Genomic DNA, 19,871 nt, shown 5'->3' on the forward strand with positions numbered 1-19,871 from the left:
AAAAAAAAAAAAAAAAGTGCTAATTTGTTCCCTCAACAGAGCAAATAGTGAGAGATGATTTCCCCAGGAGTTAAGGACATATGTAAACATGATTCAATGATGTCAACAGCTTTCAGTCCAAGAATGTCGTGGAGGGGGATCAGCCTTTCATCAGAACAAGTTCAAGGTTTCTGACATTCCTTTTTCCGAACTTTTGATTTGGGTGCTGTGAAAAGAATAGAAAAGAAAAAATGAAAGAGGTAGGCCCTTGTCAAGTCTCTTCACACTGATTTGTCTTAAGTGAGGTTACATTATGTACAGCAGGGGAAAACTGACCATTTGGATTTTCCTGTTTGTAGAAGGTCTTTAACATTTCCACTGCTTCCTCGGCCCGATATCCAGGAATGCACTGATGAAATGAGAAAACTGAGAATGAATATCGGCCTATGAAAATGTGGCCTGTATCCCATAAACACAGCAATGTATACATAATTACAGAAACTTATTTCAGATAACGTTAATACACTTTGGGAATAGCAGTAATGCGGGTAAGGAAATACATTACGAAAAGAATAGACGTATGGACTCACCATCACTCCAATCAACTATTATTCCTCAAGTACTATTGAAGTTACTAGCTATGTGATCTTCGGTACGATAGTTAAACTCTCTGCCTCAGCTTCCTCGTGTATAAAATGTAGGTATAATTATAGCACTTACCTCAGAGGGATTTCATGAAGATTAAATAAGATTGCAAAAATAACACCTATTACATACCTGGCACATCGTAAGTGTTTGTTAAGCATGAGCTATTTCTATCTACTGTTATTTACTAGGGGCCCATCTTGGGGTCATGAGGTTGGGCCCCGTGTGGGGCTCCGTGCTTAGCGAGGAGTCGGCTTGAGATTCTCTCCCCGTCTGCCCCTCCCACTTGTGCTCTCTCTCTCTCTCTCAAGTAAATATAAATCTTAAAAAAAAAAAAATGTTCAGTTTGATCTATCTTTGGTATCTAACTAGAGGGAAGGGATCAATACGTGAAAGAATAAGAAACTATGATAATGGTTAAGGAATGAAATTACATGAAATATCACATGAAGATGAAATTTGAACTTGCCTTCAAGATAGCAAATATTTGAGGTGTCTAGTGGCTCAGTCAGTTAAGCGTCTTACTCTTGATTTAGGCACAGGTCATGATCTCAGGGTCATGAGATCGAGCCCTGAGACAGGCTCCCACTGGGCATTGAGGCTGCTTAAGATTCTCTCTCTCTCTCTATCCCTCTGCTCCACCCCCCAACTCACACACAAGTGCACGTGCGCTCTCTAGAATAAATAAAAATTAAAAATTAAGAAAAAAGAAAATATTTAAAGACACTGAGCAGAGCGTTTCAGGGAAAGAGTAAGAATAAACTTGGGCTATGTGAGGAAACCAACTAATGAGGGGTTGGGGGGCCTACAGTGAAAGAATTAGATAAAATGAGGTCAAAATATACAGGGCTTTGAAGGCGTGTCACAGGAATTTGGACTTGATACACTGCATCCTTCTAAGGTGCATGAAATGATAAAATGGACAGCGATTCCAGGGAGGAACATCCAGAAGTAGCCACAGGAGGGGAAGCAGGTAATGAGCACCAGCACAAGGGCCTGGTCAGTGTGGTCTACTGCTCAGAAAGAACCTCCCTTTCTCTAGTGCCTTCAGTCAGCTCTTACCTGGGCCTATAAAGCCTGCATAAACTTTCCCCATTAAAAGAAATAACCTTTCGGAGTTCGATGTTTTTAGATTGCGCATGTAAGTGAGATGATACAGTATTTGTCTTTCTCTGACTTATTTCACTTGGCATAGTGCCCTCAAGGTCCATCTGCATTGTCCCAAATGATAGAATTTCCTTCTTTTTATGGCTGAATATTCTATTGCATATATATAATGAAATATATATATATATATATAAGTTTTCTTTTCTTTTTTAATTTTATTTTATTATGTTAATCACCATACATTACATCATTAGTTTTTGATGTAGTGCTCCATGATTCATTGTTTGTGTATAACACCCAGTGCTCCATTCAATACGTGCCCTCTTTAATACCCATCACCAGGCTAACCCATTCCCCACCCCCCTCCCCTCTAGAGCCCTCAGTTTGTTAGAAGCAGAGAGTAGAATGGTAATCGCCAGGGGTGGAGGGGTGGAGTTGGGAGGAAATGAATAGACCGCTGATCCAAGGATACAAACTTTCAGTTATAAGGTAAGTTCTGAGGATCTAAGGTACAGCATGGTGACTAGTTAACAATACTATATTGTGTACTTGAAAACTGTTAAGAGAGTAGAGTTTAAATGTTCTCACCATAACAACAACAAAATGGTAATTATGTGAGGAAAATGGTGTGTCAACTAACTTTATTGTGGTAAACATTTCATAATCTAAACATCTATCAAATCATCACATTGTATATCTTAAATTTACACATGTTATATGTCAATTATATCTCAGTAAAGCTGGGGGAAAAAAAAAATCCCAATAACCTTCCTTCCACCCTGCCCCTCAGGCAAGCTGCTACTCTGCTAGTCCCTGAGAACATTCCAGACTCCTGACTGTTGCTTGTGTGACTCTCATTTCCTCCTCAACCTCATCCTCACTGGCTTGTGCTTCCAGATATCCCAAAGGCCCCTACTGACCAAAACAATGGTTCCCTTTCCAGCCTCCTCAATTCTCTGCAGTTGTGGAGACCATTGACCATTCTCGATTCTTCTTAGCACTCTCTCCTCCCTTGGCTTCTCAGTTCTCATAACCTTCTCAGATCATTCTAACCATGGTGGGTCAGTCCCCTTCTCCTCATGCCACATTAAGTGTTCATGTTCCTCAGAGCACCCGCCTCTCCTCATGCTCTCATGAACACTAGCACAAGACACTCTCCTCTACTATGAAGTTAGACCAAAGGTCCTCCACCTTGGCTGCTCAGTGGAATCACCTGGGAACTCTGTGGGCTTATGACTGAATGCCTGTAAGTCAGAATCCCACCCAGGTGGAAGATAAGATAGTGACATGGATCCTCGGTTGCCCTCCGATAGCCAGTCCCCCTGCTGTCCCAGCCCAAGGCTGCCTACGTGACCCCCCCTACCCCCACAGTCCCGTTTGTACAAGGTCTGGTATGGTGAGCCCCTCCTCCTGGGAAACAGGGCAAAGCCATAAAAGGGGCCTGTCCCCTCGCCCATCACCAATGAATGTTCATGGAAAACCTGCTTCTGGGTAAAGGGTTTCCCATGTAGCAAAGCAGCTCCCTCCCTGCGATCTACTGAGAGTCAGCCCAGGACACAAGGGTTTGTGAAAAACAAAACTAAAAAAGAAAAAAAAATGTACTAATATTCTCTTCTACCCTTTCGCCTTCCTATCCAGTTGATCTGGGGTGGGGACCTCCCACAGCCACACGTAAAAGCTCTGTAATATGCAGTCCAGGATGAGACCCACTGAGTTAAAAATGGGGAAAGAAACTGCATCACTCTATGATACCAAGATACTTTCAATTATCCATTATAGCTACAAATTTGTGGCTTTAATAAAAAGCACACATTCTTATTAAACTTTTAAAAACGGACCAGGTATGTATTATAAGGTAATCACCATCTTCTTTGAAAAGAATAGTTCTGTAGGTATCCTCTATGAGCTTAATGCTGCTTATAATACAGCATTAAATAATTCTATGATTCTTTAATATAAAAGCAGCATCCCACCTCCCACAGACTCTCCCACCCAACCCAACCCAATAAGGAAGAAAACACAGGGTCCAGAGACTTAAGGTATCAGTGTTTTCTTTAGAATCTCAAACACTTTAAAAAAAAAAAAAAAAAAACATAATTTGGCATCCAACCTGGAGATATGGCTTCAAACAATGGTCATTCATTTCCCTGGAGCCAATTTGGCCAGGTACACACATTACAAACAAGCTTATTCTTCAGTTCACCCTGTGCAGAAATATGTAGGAGAGGATTGTGTATGCACCCAATGTCACTCATGTGTTGGAGAGAAATTTTCTACCCATGTCTGATATCCAAGGGCACATCTTTGTTCTGCCCAGAAGCTTTGAGAAATTCTTTAGCTCTTTCTCATAAACAAAGTACAGAGTCAGCAATTTACTTGCAAAGAGTTATGTAAGCAAAATTTGAGCCACCGATATAAGTGACTGGAAAAATCAAATCACTTTGCACATTTTTTTTAATGGTCAAGCTGACTGTATTGTTTACTCTCCATCGTTTTATTACAATTTATTTTCTGATGTGATGTTAAAAGTCATCTATTCTCAAATGTACAGAAGTTGTTAGGAAAGCTAATGTTCGGCTGGGAAAACTCAAAATGGAATGTTTTCCAAAACTTGTTGTCAGTGGGATTCAGCCAAATTTAGCCCTTCATAGGTACTCAGTATTCTCCTAAGAATATCTGAGATCTTTGAAGTTAACTGCACACCATGTCCAGCATTTATTAAATCCTTTTCTTTTTAAAGCATAATATTTCAGGATTAACCTTAGAAAAAAAAATCAAACCAGTTTGCGAAAAATGCTATGTGTCTACAGGACAAACTCTGAAATATCAATTCCTAACGCTCATAGCCATAAACATAAAAACTTGGGGACAGGTGGCAAGATTAAAGGGAAAGTAGGATTTTTAAGAGAAGATGAAAGCAATGTGGATTCTTGAGTCTGGGGGAAATTTCAATTTTGAAAAGGCAGGGGGGAAAAATAATGAAAATACAGGTATTAATGCTAGACACCAAAAATAGTACACAGAACAGGGATGCCTGGGTGGCTCAGTCGGTTAAGCATCTGGCTCGTGGTTTCGGCTCAGGTCATGATCTCAGGGTCCTGAGATCGAGCCCACATCGAGCTCTACGCTCAGTGCGGAGTCTGCTTGTCCCTCTCCCTCTGCTCCTCCCCCCATGCTCTCTCTGTCTCTCTCATAAATAAAAATAAAATCTTTAAAAAAAAAATAGTACATAGCAATAAAGCAAAACGATTGGCTTTGTGCAAAAACATTGTGTGTGCACCGTAAACAGTATCTACGGTGCAGCAGGGGGCTGGGGACACTCCCTGAGTGAGAATGACAACACGGACAGCGTCCCCAACATTCCTGAGCGCATCAGTGAGGGCTGTCGGGAGATCCCTGGGAAGGCCAGGGATCTCCTTCTGGAGAGATTCTGCTCATTAAGAGAGCCAAGGTCTCACCTGGAAGTGATACCTGTCTTCTTCTACTGAGGCACAAATGAACGTGATGGGAGGTCCCAGAGTCAGACTGGTCCCAGCATGGCTTTTTGGTATACTGACCGCACGTGAACTATTCCCACGAACTAATCCCACGAAGAGAGCAAAGTAATTAGCAATAAAAAGCATAAACGGGTCACGTTACCTGAAACGGTCTCCCCGTATTCGGTAGATCAGCAGAGGCGATATTTAGAACGGAGCCACAGCCGCCAAACCGTTCGTTCTGACAGCCATACACAACCAGCGGGATTTATGCGAAAGAATTAAGGTCCTGAAGAGAGTGCAGCTCCAGTGCGTACAGTGACAAAACCAGGCCATCCTGGACAGACAAGCTCAGGCTACTTTTAAAAACAGTTAAGCTTAGGCTTAGTCTTAAAAATCACACAATCCAGTCGCACAAAAGAAGAGGTTTAAAGGATTTAGAGATGAACATCTCACAACTGCAAATAATGAAAACCGAATACACAGTTGCTAAAAGTTTATAGTTTGGTGCTCTCTCTTGTCTTTCCTAACTCACTTTCTTTGAGTCATTAGAGAATTGGAGCCAGAAAGGAAGTAGGAATTTAATCCAGGGATTTTTCGCCTTTTAAAAACAGGATTGTCCCCTAATCTTTTGCCGAATAAAATATAACCCGTGCCCCAATATAAAACAAACTAAAACTGAGCCACCGTCTAAGGCAGGATGGGGACAGAGCTCTAAGTTGACCAGAACTCCCCTCTTTACAAAGTAGAGACTGTACCTGTTATACTCAAAACCCCCTGTTATTTTTAAAGTGATAAAATTTTTCACACATAGCAAAATAAGTACATAAAAACTGTCCAAGTATGAAATTGAGTTTTTGAACAAGTGAGTAATTTTTTAAAGATCTTAGAGACAAACTTGCTAACACTCTGTATTTGTGTCGCTTACTCTATGAAAGACACAATTCAAAGAGCTGTAACTTTCTCAATTTCCCATTTATCTACAATTATAACATCATCAGTGACTTGTTTTTTTACCTTATATTTACTTTGGACTTAAAATTTCTCATACATTGTAATTGGTATTAATGGCAAAAATAAACAAAAACATAAAGAGAAAGAAAAATTTTAAATCACCTATGATCTATTATTCAAAGGTGCATATTCTTCAGACCTTTTCTCTGTACAGTTTTATAATCTACTTTAATTTGTGACTTATCCTTACATAAGTTTGTTAGCTCTTAGTTTTTCTTTCTCTAGTTTTATTTGGTTAATAGTTTTACATCTATTGATATAAAATGAAGAAATCATATGATTTAAAAATCCTTCCTAAAAATTTTTTGGCCAAGGGGTACAATATTTTATAACTTGTTTCATAAATCTGTTTTCACATATTAGAAAGCAGGTTATGTGTCTGGCCATTTTCAAGGTTATAGGAAGGGCACACGACATTAACTCACGAAGTCAAAGGATACTCATCAGGCGGAGAGCAGCTGCACACATAATACACGGCTCCACTGTGACATACAGCACAGTGTGTTCAAATACTTCAGAAGGACTCTTGCCACTTCGATGACACCAATCTAGGGCCTGATCGATGGCCACCATTTCTGCATGTCGAGTAGCCTGAAAGGAGAGAGGTGCTTGCATCAACATGTAACTGTATTGTGCAAACGCTCGAAAATAGATACCAAAAAAATGGGCCTAATGTTTCTGCCAACATTTTAATGCATAAAGGTTTTGGGACGCTCTAAGCACTTGGCAATGTATTTCCCAGTTCAAGTCCCATAACCTGACCAACAAAAGACACCTAATAGGAGATGCCGTGAGAATTATGCTATATTTTTAGTTAAACACCTCAGAACCTCAAGGGATGCTCTTTCAATTAAAATGCCATAGAGAATATAAGTCTCAGGGGTTAAAAAAAAAAAAGAGTCTAGGGTTTGTGAATATTCGAGGGGAAGCCTGAAGTCTTCATAAGCATGTGCTCCATTTTCAGATGTTTTCAAGGCTGTCCCTCACTTCACTCTAAGCAAATCTGTATTTAGTTAGTGGAATGTCATCACTTACATTTTCTTTGGGATGAGATTTTATATTCTGGCAGACTCTAGAGAAAAGCAGACATTTGGTATCAGTCTCAGATACCTCATGGGTGGCGTAGAATATAGGAGAAATCACACAGCATTTGCAAATAACCATTCTTAAGTTTGAATCCTGACTGTGACATCACTAATTCTGTGGCCTTAGGCAAGTTACATAACTTCTCTAAGCCTTGGCTCCCCCATATGTAGAACGGGGTTCACTGGCATCTACACCTCATAAAACACTGAATTACAAGAAGCGTATGCTGTGTGCTATCTATGTGCTCTGCTATGCAATAATTATTAAAGATATTCACGATAATCACATCTATCAATAAGCTTATGCTGATTGCTATGTACAAGCCACTGTGCTAAATCCTATGTGAGATTACAAAGTCTGTCCTCAGCAAGTATAAAATCTGGTTGGGGCAAACAGAAAGGCACTCATTAACCTGTGACATAGAGCAGAGTGTGAGAGATGCTGGTGCAGTGGCCCGAGGTGCCATGGAAGCTAGAGGCAGGTGGAAGCAATGCTGGTCCAGAATTACGATCTCAGAGCTGTAAGGTACTTTAGAGAACAGGTTCCCAAACCTGCCTGCATACCAGAACTAACTGGGAAACTTAACAAAAAGTTTCCTCAATTCAGGGGTTTTTTAACAATCAGATTCAGAATTACTGAATCGGATCTCCCCAGAATTCTCAGTAAGTAAGTAACTGTTGAACTGAATCCCTGCAATCAACCTCTCTTTTTTAGAAAATCCAGAGTGGTGTGGTGTCCTGGAAACAAGTAAAGAAAGTGCTTTTTGGTTTTTGGAGTTTTTTTTTTAAAGACTTATTTATTTATTTGAGAGGAGAGAGGGAGAGCAGGGTCGAGGGGCAGATACAAAGAGAGCAGACTCCCTGCCGAGAACGGAGCCAGATGCGGGCTCTATCCCAGGATCCTGTGATCATGACCTGGGCCGAAATCAAGAGTAGGCTGCTTAACTCACTGAGCCACCCTGGTGCCCCTCAACCTCTCTTTTAGTGCTGAAGAACCACAAGCCAATTTAGGACATGTTAAAAACACACAGTGGGGGGCGCCTGGGTGGCTCAGTTGGTTAAGCGACTGCCTTCGGCTCAGGTCATGATCCTGGAGTCCCGGGATCGAGTCCCGCATCGGGCTCCCTGCTCAGCGGGGAGTCTGCTTCTCCCTCTCCCACCCCCCCCCTTGTGCTCTTTCTCTCTCTCACTCTCTCTCTCTCAAATAAATAAATAAAATTAAAAAAAAAAAAAACACACAGTGGGAGAGGTGATGGTAGTGATGAGGGTGGTGGTAGTTGAGAGCCAAAAGTAGGACTCAGGTTTCCTCATTTGGGGTCAAGAGTCTTTCTGTAGCGTTTGATAGGGTAATCTTCTGTAGGATACACAAACCAAAATAAAAAGGCAGGTTAATTTCAAGATACAGAAGAAACCCAGGTCACTGGGGGGTTAGATGGATGACATCAGGGCATTTAAAGTTCTGATATTAAAGATATCATACCAAACCACAAAATACACAAAATAGGGAGATGGAGCAATTATTTAAAATACAGAATTCTACTCCCCGACAAGTATCTATATATTCACTAATTGCTACATTATGTTTATTACTTAGCTCACAAATGTTTTGATATCCAAATAATAATTGCTTTGTGAACCTGGGTTCCTACTTTGCATGTGTTTTCTCTTTGATAGATGTGATGGATAAACATTAAATGCCCCATAGCACCCCATAGTACCAGCACCAGCTTGTTCTCTGGTTCCCACGATCAAACGATAAGATCACAGTCTGTGTGAGTGGTGTTGTGGTTCTAAGCTCTGAGTCCACCTAGTACTTCTGATAATCATAAAATTGGGTATTTCATTTATACTTACCATGACACACTGTTGTGATACCAAGAAATGTTGCCTTAATTCATGAACTTTTCAAGCTAACCACATAATATAAAGGCACACAAACTATAATGTGTAATACCAGGGCGCCTGGGTGGCTTAGTTGGTTAAGCATCCAGCTCTTGATTTCAGCTCAGGTCATGATCTTGGGTTCATAAGATTGAGCACTGGGTGTGCAGCCTGCTTAAGATTCTCTCTCTCCCTCTCCCTGCCACACTCATGCACACATGCTCTCTCTCTCTAAAAAAATAAATAAAAATTAAAAAATAATAAAGTGTAATACCACATGTAGGTACAGAGACAGTAGGTGGTAGAGACTTTATTCCACTGAATTATCTAATACATGAACAGCTTCCGTTATACAATCCTTTAATACCTCCAAAGATATAAACTGAAGGTGATTTTTTAATTTACCAGGAGGAAAACATTATTTAAAGGTACTAAAGAATGTGATATGAGTTAAATTGATGTTTTGTAAAGTGGAATTTTCCTATATTAGATTTGCTTAAGATGGAGATTAGATTCATATCTTCAGTACTGACACTCCAATGTAATAAAATCCCTTCTTGAGTTTCACTCAAATGCTAAAGTAAAACTCCATGAAATAGAAAATTAGCCCCAGATTGTATTGCTTCATTAAATTTTTCTGAATTTTCCAAATTTTAGAAAACCAACATGGATCACTTTTATAATCAGAGAGGAAGGCATTCAAAAAAAGAAATGTTAAGGGAAACTACCCTTCCATTATACCTACAGGTCTTGACACAGACCCATCTTCTTGCCAGCTGTGATAAAATTCAGTGCACCCCTACCTTATTGCTGTATGTTTGCAATTAAACTATTCAATCGACATACGTTTTTGGTTTGATTAACTTCATTTCGTCCCTTCCCCACAACTTCATTGTTGTAGACCATAAGGCAGCCAACAGGAACTTCAGTACTTTCTAGGGCTTGCTTGGCCTAAAAGACAAAGTAGAAAATTTAAGATGTAATGTTCAATACTTAAAAAGATTATAGGAAAGAAATAAACCAGCATAAGCACAAATATATAAACCCCAGAACAAAGAAATACAGCTGAGCTTTCCCTTCCCTCAAATATAGTTCAGTATTTAGTGCCTTTGTTCTCCGTTATATCCATATTAAGGGAGACTCAGGAACAAACCCTCTGCACAGGTTCTGAGCCCCTGATTTTTTCTTCTCATTGGAAGCAGAAGTGAGCAAAAGGCTGTTACTGACTTTTGTTCTTATGGTGGCAGGGTCTGTGCAACTTTTCAGAGATCATATACATATGTGTAAAGGAAAAGAATAAATAACATGTATAAATACTTTATTGAAGTCTTTTCCTTGTTGAAATTCTACTTGCTTAGTTTTTTTGTTTCACTAAATATTATAGAAGATACCCTCTAGAGCCCCAACAGCATAAAGGTAACCAGACTGGATGTCTCTCTGTGCTATTTCTGCTTTGACACAAGAAAAGCTTCGGAGCACTCTATGTGAAAATGGCACAACCACTTTGGAGAACACTTTGGAAATTTCCTTAAAAAGTAAACATACACATAGCCAATGAACAAATTCTAATCCTAAGTATTTATTTAAGAGAAGGGAATATATGTCCACAAAAAAAAAAAAAACTGTAAAAGAATGTTCATAATAGCTTGATTCATAATAGCCCCAATCTGGAAACAGCACAGGTATCCACCAACAAAAGAATGGATAAGCAAACTGGCACAGTCACACCATGGAATACTACTCAGCAATGAAAAGGAACAAGCTAGAGATACACACAACTGTATGGGTGAATCTCAGACATGCTGAGTAAAAGAAGTCAAACACAAAAGCATACACACTGTCTGACTCCCTTCAGGTTTAGTACTAGAACAGACAAAACTAAATACAATGATAGCAATTTCTTCCTGGAAGGGCATGTGTAAACTGATCGGAAAGGGACACAAGGAACTTTTCCAGGGTGGTCAAAACTCTTGAAAAGGGTGTGGGTTACATAGATGTTTGCATCAGTCAAAACTGAATGGACAACATATATAAGACCTGTCTGTGCATTTAATTGTACGTAAGGTACACCTCCATGGAAAAATATAAATCAGAAAAACAAGCTTAAGAATATTTCTACCACCATCATCCTGGAAAAGGGCAAACCACTGGTTATATTTGCAAAGTCTCCCCCATCAGAGGCTGTCCATTTTTATTCTAGCTCTGTCAATGACTGAACCAGGTAAGTCCCGGCCCAACACAGTTAAAGAATACTTCTCTGGGCAGAGAGCAAAAGCAAGCAGGTTATATCCGCATACTCCCTGATCCTGTTGCTGAGAGAGAACAAATGAAGAACACAACCCTTGAACTAGGGTATAAACATTTCCATCTCACTGCAGTCAAGAAAACCCAAGTATGGCTGTTTTTAGAAAGGCATAGCATTTCTTATTTTGGCAGGCCTGAAGACACTTTGGAAGACTAGATTACCAATTAAGTGTAGGTATTCACACACAGCATAAGGCATATACAGTGTAAAGTTGAAGACATTGCTTAAGACCGCATGTTCTACCTCTTGCACTAGCCCCTATTCCTGGCTATACTTTATTTAGAGTAGCAATAACTTCCTATCATCATGCTAACATGGGTTGCTTAGCCACTTCAACCATGCTCAACTGACACTTAAATTGTTCTTGGGCCAATAAAGGTGAAAGGAGAGGCACATAGCATAGTGGTAGCAAGCTATATCTCTCCTTCTTCCTCCAGGGTGGTAGGACAGAGCTATGGCCTGCACAGATGTAGGGAGAGAGTAGCTGAAGCAGTAAGACTGCATTCTTCCCACCCGGGTCATGAACCACCCACAGGCTAGTTCTGTCCAATACTGTAACAATGGTTAAAGCATGTCAGGTTATGCAAAGCCCGAAAGTCTGAAAAGTTCCAAGGTTTGGTGAATATATACAAATAAATATACAAATGCACCATTGGCTACTAAAGAAAGGAAAGCCAGGAGGAGGACTGACAGCCAGGGAGGATGGCGATGCTGAGTACCCACGCAGTTAAGGCAATCAGCACATGAAAAATGTTATTTAAAATAAGATTGGGAGTACACAGAACCCCAAGTACACACAAGAGAGAAATCATTTACTCATCCAACAAATATTTGTTGAAGATCTTGAGATAGGGAAATTATCCTGGATTATTCAGGTGGCCCTAAATGCAATCACAGGTGTCCTAATAAGAAAGGCAGAGTAAGAGATTTGAAGACGTTACACTGTTGGCTTTGAAGATGGAGGAAGAAGCCATGAGTCAAGCAAAGAATGCTCCAGAAGCTGGAAATGGTGAGGAAACATATTCTCCTCTAGAACCTTCAGAGTGTACGCAGCCCCGCTGACACATTGGGTTTTGCCCAGTGAAATGAATTTCAATCACCCGGCATCCAGAGCTATAAGAGAATAAACTTGTGTTGTTTTAAGCCACCGAGTTTGTAGTAATTTGTTACAGAAGCCATAGGATACTAATACACTGTTAAGAAGAAGAAAAGACAAGCTAAAACAGGAAGAAAATATTTGCAAACTGCATATCCAACAATGGTCTACTATTAAGACTATATAAAGAACTCTCAAAGTTCAACAGCAAAAAAACCAAAAACAATCCCACTAGAAAATGGGCAAAAGATATTTACAGACACTTCACCAAAGAGGGCATATAGATGGCAAATAAGTACATGTAAAGATGTTCATATCATTAGCCATTAGGGAAATGCAAAATAACCACAATGAGTTATCACTACACACCATCAGAATGGCTAAAATAAAAAGTAAAAACACCAAATGCTGGTGAGGCTGAAGAAAAACAGGATAACTTATACACTGCTGGTAGGACTGTAAAATGGTACAGCCATTCTGGAAACTAGTTTGGCAGTTTCTTAAAAAGCAAGACATGCAGTTAACATATGACCCAGCAATTGCACTCTCTGGCATTCTCCCAAGGAACCGAAAGCTTATGGTCATACAGCACATAAATTCATATACAGACATAAATGTTTGCAGGCGTTTTATTCGTAATAGGCAAAAACTGGAAATGATCCAAATGTCCTTCAAAGGATGAATAGTTGAACTGTGGTACGTCCATCCCAAATAATACTACACAGCAACAAAAGGAATAGACTACTGATTCACTCAACATTTGGATGGACCTCAAGGAAATCATGCTGAATGAAAAAAACCAATGCCTAAAAGGTTCCATATTCACATATATAACATTCCTGAATGCAAAATTACAGCTACAAAGAATGGATTAGTGCCTGCCAGGGCTTAAGGGCTTGAGAGTGAATGGTGGCTATAAAGGGTAGCATGAAGGAGCCCTGTGGTGATTGAGCAGGTCTGGTGGTGTTTCTGCAAAACCAAACATGTGATAAAATTGCACAGAACTACACACATGTGTGCATAGAAAGCTGATGAAATCTCAATAAGCTCTACAGACTGCATCAATGTCATTCTCCTGGTTTTGATTATTGCACGACAGTTGCATAAGATGTTACCATGGAGGAAAGCTGGGTGAAGGGTACATGAGACTTCCCTATATACTTTTTTTTTGCAACTTCTATGAATCTATAATTATTTCAAAAGGAAAAGTTTAAAAAATAATAATAATAATAATAAAGGAGTAAACAAGAAATATCTTGCAATGGAGATTAAGAAGAAATGCCTAGTAAGGTACGAGGAAAATCAGGAGTGTCAGGGCGCCTGGGTGGCTCAGTCAGTTAAGCGCCTGCCTTTGGCTCAGGTCATGATCTCAGGGTCCTGGGATTGAGCCCCATGTCCTTGGGGTCCCTGCTCAGTGGGGAGTCTGCTTCTCCCTCTCCCACTGCCCCTCCCACTGCTTGTGCATGCTCTCTCTCTCTAAAATAAATAAATAAATAAAATCTTTAAAGAAAGAAAGAGAGAGGAAGGAAGGAAGGAAGGAAGGAAGGAAGGAAGGAAGGAAGGAAGAAAGAAAGAAAGAAAGAAAGAAAGAAAGAAAGAAAGAAAGAAAGAAAGAAAGAAAGAAAGAAAGAAAGAAAGAAAGAAAGAAAGAATCAGGAGTGTCTGCTGTTAGGGAGGATTCAAGGAAAAAAAAAAAAAAAAAACAGGCCAAGAGAAAAGGGTCAGTGACACAGATGCAATTTTGGTGGAATTGGAAATGAAAACCAGTGGCTTGAAGGGTGACCTATCTAAGTCACGTTAAAAGGACGAGGTACAAAGTAACAAAGCAAATTTGTAAAGAAATTTCTAGCTTCTAACTATTATCACAGACTGTTATGTCTACCTAACAATTGTTCTGATTCTGAGCTTGCAAATCATAAGAGCTTACAACTTATGGAAAAACTTACTTTGACCCAGGACTATTTTAAGGACTTTATCAGTATTGATGCATTTCATTTACAACCCTATGAGATCGATTCAGTGAGCTTCCCCAGCTTACAGATGAGTAAATGGAGACATGGGGAAGTTGGGGATTTGCTCAGGTGAGAGGCTGGGGCCAGAATCCAGGCAATCTGCTCCAGGCATTCATTTCTTCAATAAATATTTATGGAACATCTACGAGATGCCAGGTCCTGGCCACTCCGCCTCAAATTTCTACTCTAGTCACCACTGATCAGCTACTTTGTCACCTTTTGGGTTCAAAATAGGCCTAGTTCAAGGGACAAAAGTAGAGGGAAAACTTAAAAGAGTGAAACCTGGAAAGTTTAAGGCTAAAAAACTGTAAGAGAAGAAACAAATGAGGGGGCCACGTGACAAAGATTTTCTGTAAAATTATCTCCTGAAGAATTCTGCATGTGGCTATGTAGCTATCTCAAGCACGTAGAAGAGAATTCATGACCCGGGGAAGAAGGAATGGCAGAGGACAGGAAGAACCTGGGTGGCCCAGTGGGGTTCCTAGGCCTGACTTAGGTCACTTGCAAGAAAGCCTGGCAGTCTCGCTCCACCCAGCCCCCAGGCGACTGGGAGTGTGCCTTTCATTCTTTCCTTCGGATTTTCTCTTTTTCCTTCCGGCAAATGTACCTCCTTTATTCCGCATCCCACCTCTCAAGATTATCTTCCTATTTACTTAGAGTAGCTTGTTTTTTGTGAAAAGCCTTCAGCTGCTATCCAAATGAGAGAGAAAACATGAGTGGTGGGAGTATTTAAAAGGGCAAATCAGGTTATTGGTGAAGAAGAGCCCAGCCCACCACGCTGAGGGCGAGTAGCTGAGCAGTTGGGAATGATGGGTTAGGGAGGAGGTGGTGTGAACAACCCCCAAACCCCACGGAAATGGGTTTAGGTGAGATGCTGTTCAATAAAATACATATTTGTTTTGCTGTCAAGTTCAAAATAGAGTTAAACTAACTAAATAATTAACATAATTTTCAATCCATCCCATCTCATACTTTCCAACTCTCCCACCAACTTTCGGCCAAGTCTGATAATTTCTTTACAAATTTGCTTTCTTACTTTGTACCTTGTCCTTTTAACGTGCAGAAGTTTTTAATATTTATGTAATTAAGACCCATCCATTTTCCTCCTCTGTTTTCTGCCTTTGATGGTATAAGGAGCCCATCTCCATTCCACTAACATTTATCTACCACTGGCTCCTTTCTGGTTTTATTCTTCTTATGCTATCTCTTTGATTAGATTTTACTACAAAAGCACAGTGAAAAATTTCTTTAAAATGACCCATATCTCAAAAAAAAAGACCCATATCTTTACCATGTTAACTAATTATTTGTGTGTGTTCTCCTCTAGTCTTTGTTTATCTGATTAAAAAAAAAAGTTTAAAAAAAACAACAGCTTTTATTTAGTGAGCATTATGTGTCAGGGACTTTACAAAGATTATCTCTTTTAATCTATACAACCCTGAGACATAGATACCATATACCCATTTTACAGAAGAGGCCTCTGTGGCTGAAAGTTTAAGAATCTGTCAAGGTTAGCTGGCTTTCAGTAGCCATTCTAGGGTTTGAACATACGCCTGTCTAATCTCTAAATGTACATGTACAGTATAAAAAATAATTTGTATTCTGCTTGCTTAATGTTGAATATTACATGTAGCTGTAATAGTTAATGTCATGTTTGTACCTAATATCCATAACTGTTTTGATAACAGCATATTATTCAACACAGTAATACACTATAATTGAACCATTTCCTTTCATCATAAGTTTGAAATGCTTCCTAGTTTTCCGTTACATGTAACACTGAAATGACAATGATTGCTTTTATCTTTCTAAACTATTTCCTTAAGATAAATGCCACAGAATTATATTACTATGTCAAATGATATGAATATTTTTTTTGAGGCTGTTAATTATATTATGCCAGGTTGCCTTCCAAAAATGTTATACCTATTGGACTGTTAGGGCTGTATTGCTTTTTGCACAGACTCACTTAGTTTAGATGACATTTTTTTAAAAAAATAGATTTTAAGCTTTCTCAAAAACTGTTTTCCTTTCTTTTATAATTCAGGCTTATGTCTGTAGATTAAAATCATAGACTAGGACAGAAATTTTCTAGCACAACCCCTTTATTTTAAACAGTAAGACCCAGAAATTATATGACTTGGCTGGTCTAATCAGAGCATCCTCTGATTGGTATCCTCCCTACTACATGTACACTGCATATTTCACTTTCAAATTCCTCAGAGATGAATAGATTTGGCACTAGCCATGCTTCTTGTCTAATCTTAAACTCTTCTCAGAAATACATAGTACACCTTGAATTACTTCAACAATCTTCGAAGTAGTTCAAGATTTGAAGTTTCTGTAGTGGTCAGGGCATGACTGAACAAAGCACAAGATTTATGACAAGCACTTTTTCCCCTTTCTTTAAGACCTGGAAGAACATGTATAGGCCAAAACCAAAATACAAGTACTAAGTTAAGGTCCTCCTTGACCCTATGTAGGAATAGGTAAACTAGGTAATCACATCCCCGAGGGGTTTATAATCCAATTAAGACGGGCGCCTGGGTGGCACAGCCAATTAAGCATCTGACTTGGGCTCAGGTCGTCATCCCAGGGTCCTGGGATGGAGCCCCATGTGGGGCTCTCTGCTCAGCGGGGAGCCTCTTCTCCCTCTCCCACTCACCCTGCCTGTACTCTCTCTCTCTCTGTCAAATAAATAAATATTTAAAAATATATAATCCAATTAAGAGACAAAAAGGTCAAGGCTAGAGAGATCTGAGAAACTATGTGGAGTTCAACCATCTCATTTTATAGGGTAGGAGGGGAAAGGGTGGGGCGGTTGGCTTGCCCAAAGTCAGGGCAAAAGGTAGTAAAAAGACTTAAATGTTTAATCCAGAAGTCTAGAGAACAGGGCAGAGATAGGTGGAGGAAATATTCCAATATATTATGACCGAAAGACGCTTAAAGGAAAATAAAGACCCAAAACATGAAAGGATGGAAAAAAAAAAAAATCACAGCTCTGTTACACGAGTGGGAAAGCCCAATGACTGATTAGTTAGCTGTTTTCAAAAATACTATTAAGTCCTCCATGGTAGCATCTCTGAAAATTTTATCTAAGCGGGCTCCACACATAAATACTTTGAGAAGAGCTCCTGAAGCAAATGAAAATAAACAAAAGAGCCCATAAATTCTGACTTCCCAGCATTCAGGTATCATCTGCCCTCTGGAACTCTCACCCATAGAAGGAATCGAATGCAGCTTACTCTAACATATTTTATCCTTCATGTGTATATATCATCAAACTCACTAGTAAGAAGCTGCCCAGCATATGACATTATTGAAATGATTTGGGGAAGGGAGAGTGAGATTTTGATATCATGTGAAAACTCCTTGTCTCCAACTTAGAGGATCTGGTAACATAAAAGAGGTTCAGGACCAACAAATCCATATGACAAGTTACAAATTAATTTTTAAATGTATATGTGAACAGTAATTAAAGTATCGGAACACTACCTATCTTGTAAGTTTATTAGAGGAAATAAATTATGAAGTGAGCTCAAAGAATGGGTCATAAAATCAAGTTAGCGGGTCAGGACCAGCATTTTTTTCAAAAATCGAGAAGGAGCTTTCCGTGCTCGCCCTCGTGGCAGTGACGGCGGGCGCGCCCTGGACCTGCAGAGCATTGCCGGCGAGTTCCGGGACCTGGATGGACCTGCCGCGGAAATGCTCTGCCAGCAACCACATCATCCACACCAAGGGTCAAGCGTCCACCCAGACGAAGGTGGCCAAGGCTGACGAGGTGACAGGCAGGTTCAATGGCCAGTTTGCGCTAAGCTATGTGTGGGGCCGTTCACAGGATGGGTGAGTCAGAGGACTCCATCCTCCCACTGGCCAAGGCCAACAGCATCGTTTCAAAGAACTTCTGACTGGAGAGGATCACGGAGGTGGAATATTTGTCATAAATACACAGCACCCTCCCCCCAATTCAAGAAAAGAGAAATACCAGGGAAACTGTACAAAGGAACGTGAAGTACTGTTCTGTGAAACTTTTGTTTCTGTTATAGCTATGTGTGTATTTACTGGGTTGTAACATAAAATAGACTTTTTTTTACTGTGAGTCACTTGCAAAAAAGTATGAGAAACAAGTTTAAAGGACATTATGTAAGTAGCAGAAACAAATGGATAGACACTGTAATGCATCATGGCTTAGAGAAAAATATTTGGCTGTAATAGTGAATGAATGCAGGGGAAATAGTATGAAAAGAGAACAGAGAGGAATATACCAAAATCAGTTTCAGTGCTGAATTCCCAATGCCAAGCACAGTGTATTCAATAAACATCTGTGGAGTGAATGAATACATAATTATGGAATTAATTAACTATTGGAGACCAGAGGCCCCTAAGGATAGGAAGAATATAATCAAAACCATGTATGAAAAAAAAAGATTTCTTTTACAGCAGCTTTAGAGAAATGTAAAACCGAAGGGCATTTTACATATGTATATGTGTGCAGGTGCATATATTTGTATACATATACATATATATGTGAAAACACACTCTTATCCCTATTAAAGAGCTCCCTGGCACACAGAAGTATGGGTGAAGCTTGGATTACACACAAATCTGATTAGAGCCCTTCTCAATCAGCAATCCTGAAGGGAGCGAAGGAAGTTAAAAGGCTTGAGGGCAGTAGGAAAGATGAATGAATGGTGGGATCTGGCTGTACTGGGATTTGTTTTTATCCTGATCTATCAGACACATCCTCGGCGTCCTTTCTCCTACTAGATAGGTTCAAGAGGTCATAAATACAGAAGAATGTGACTTTCCGGATTTGCGAGTGTGTCCCCGGGAGAAGAAGGGGACGCAGCACGTTACGTGCCAGCAGCAGCTGAATGGGGATGTTTGGCTCAGACGTGCCAGTATTTCCTCTCTTCCTTCCCCTACAGCACTGTGCGAATGGGCTAAAGAAAATTTCAGGACAGTAAAGCCAGCTGTCTACCCAGAAAACGTGACCGCCATCGAGATTATGGTGGCGAGAAAGCACACCCAGGACGTCTGCTCAAATGCTCGGGTCGAGAAGAGGGCTAAAGAAAGTTCCCACCCAACGGCATCCACCTTCTGGACTCCTCACCATTTGCATCGCTTCCTCCATCCACTTTTCGGTCTCCTCGGCCGTCACCGAGCACGCGCCGCCGCCAGTAGCCGGCGTGGACGCCGCCTTCGCCTCCATACTGCACCCGGGCCGCGGCGCTCGGCGCCAGAGGCTGGGGGGGGCAGAGAAGTGCTGGT

General features: G+C 40.2%; 1 protein-coding gene and 1 pseudogene across 1 annotated transcript; one reads left to right on the plus strand and one right to left on the minus strand.

The window, feature by feature from the left end:
* Positions 1–12: 12 nt before the first annotated feature.
* On the minus strand, positions 13–19,866 carry ADAT2 (adenosine deaminase tRNA specific 2). Its single transcript, XM_081829095.1, has 6 exons — positions 19,714–19,866; positions 10,034–10,138; positions 6,662–6,812; positions 5,371–5,477; positions 316–388; positions 13–205 (listed from the first exon to the last, which is right to left on the minus strand). The coding sequence occupies exons 1-6, from the start codon at positions 19,810–19,812 to the stop codon at positions 162–164; spliced, it is 579 nt and encodes a 192-aa protein (XP_081685221.1). The 5' UTR covers positions 19,813–19,866; the 3' UTR covers positions 13–161.
* On the plus strand, positions 12,450–18,625 carry LOC102736608 (small ribosomal subunit protein eS21 pseudogene; annotated as a pseudogene).
* Positions 19,867–19,871: the final 5 nt, after the last annotated feature.

The sequence above is a fragment of the Leptonychotes weddellii genome, chromosome 8, assembly GCF_054177405.1.
Source record: "Leptonychotes weddellii isolate Sample4059 chromosome 8, ASM5417740v2, whole genome shotgun sequence".
Lineage (NCBI taxonomy): Eukaryota > Metazoa > Chordata > Mammalia > Carnivora > Phocidae > Leptonychotes > Leptonychotes weddellii.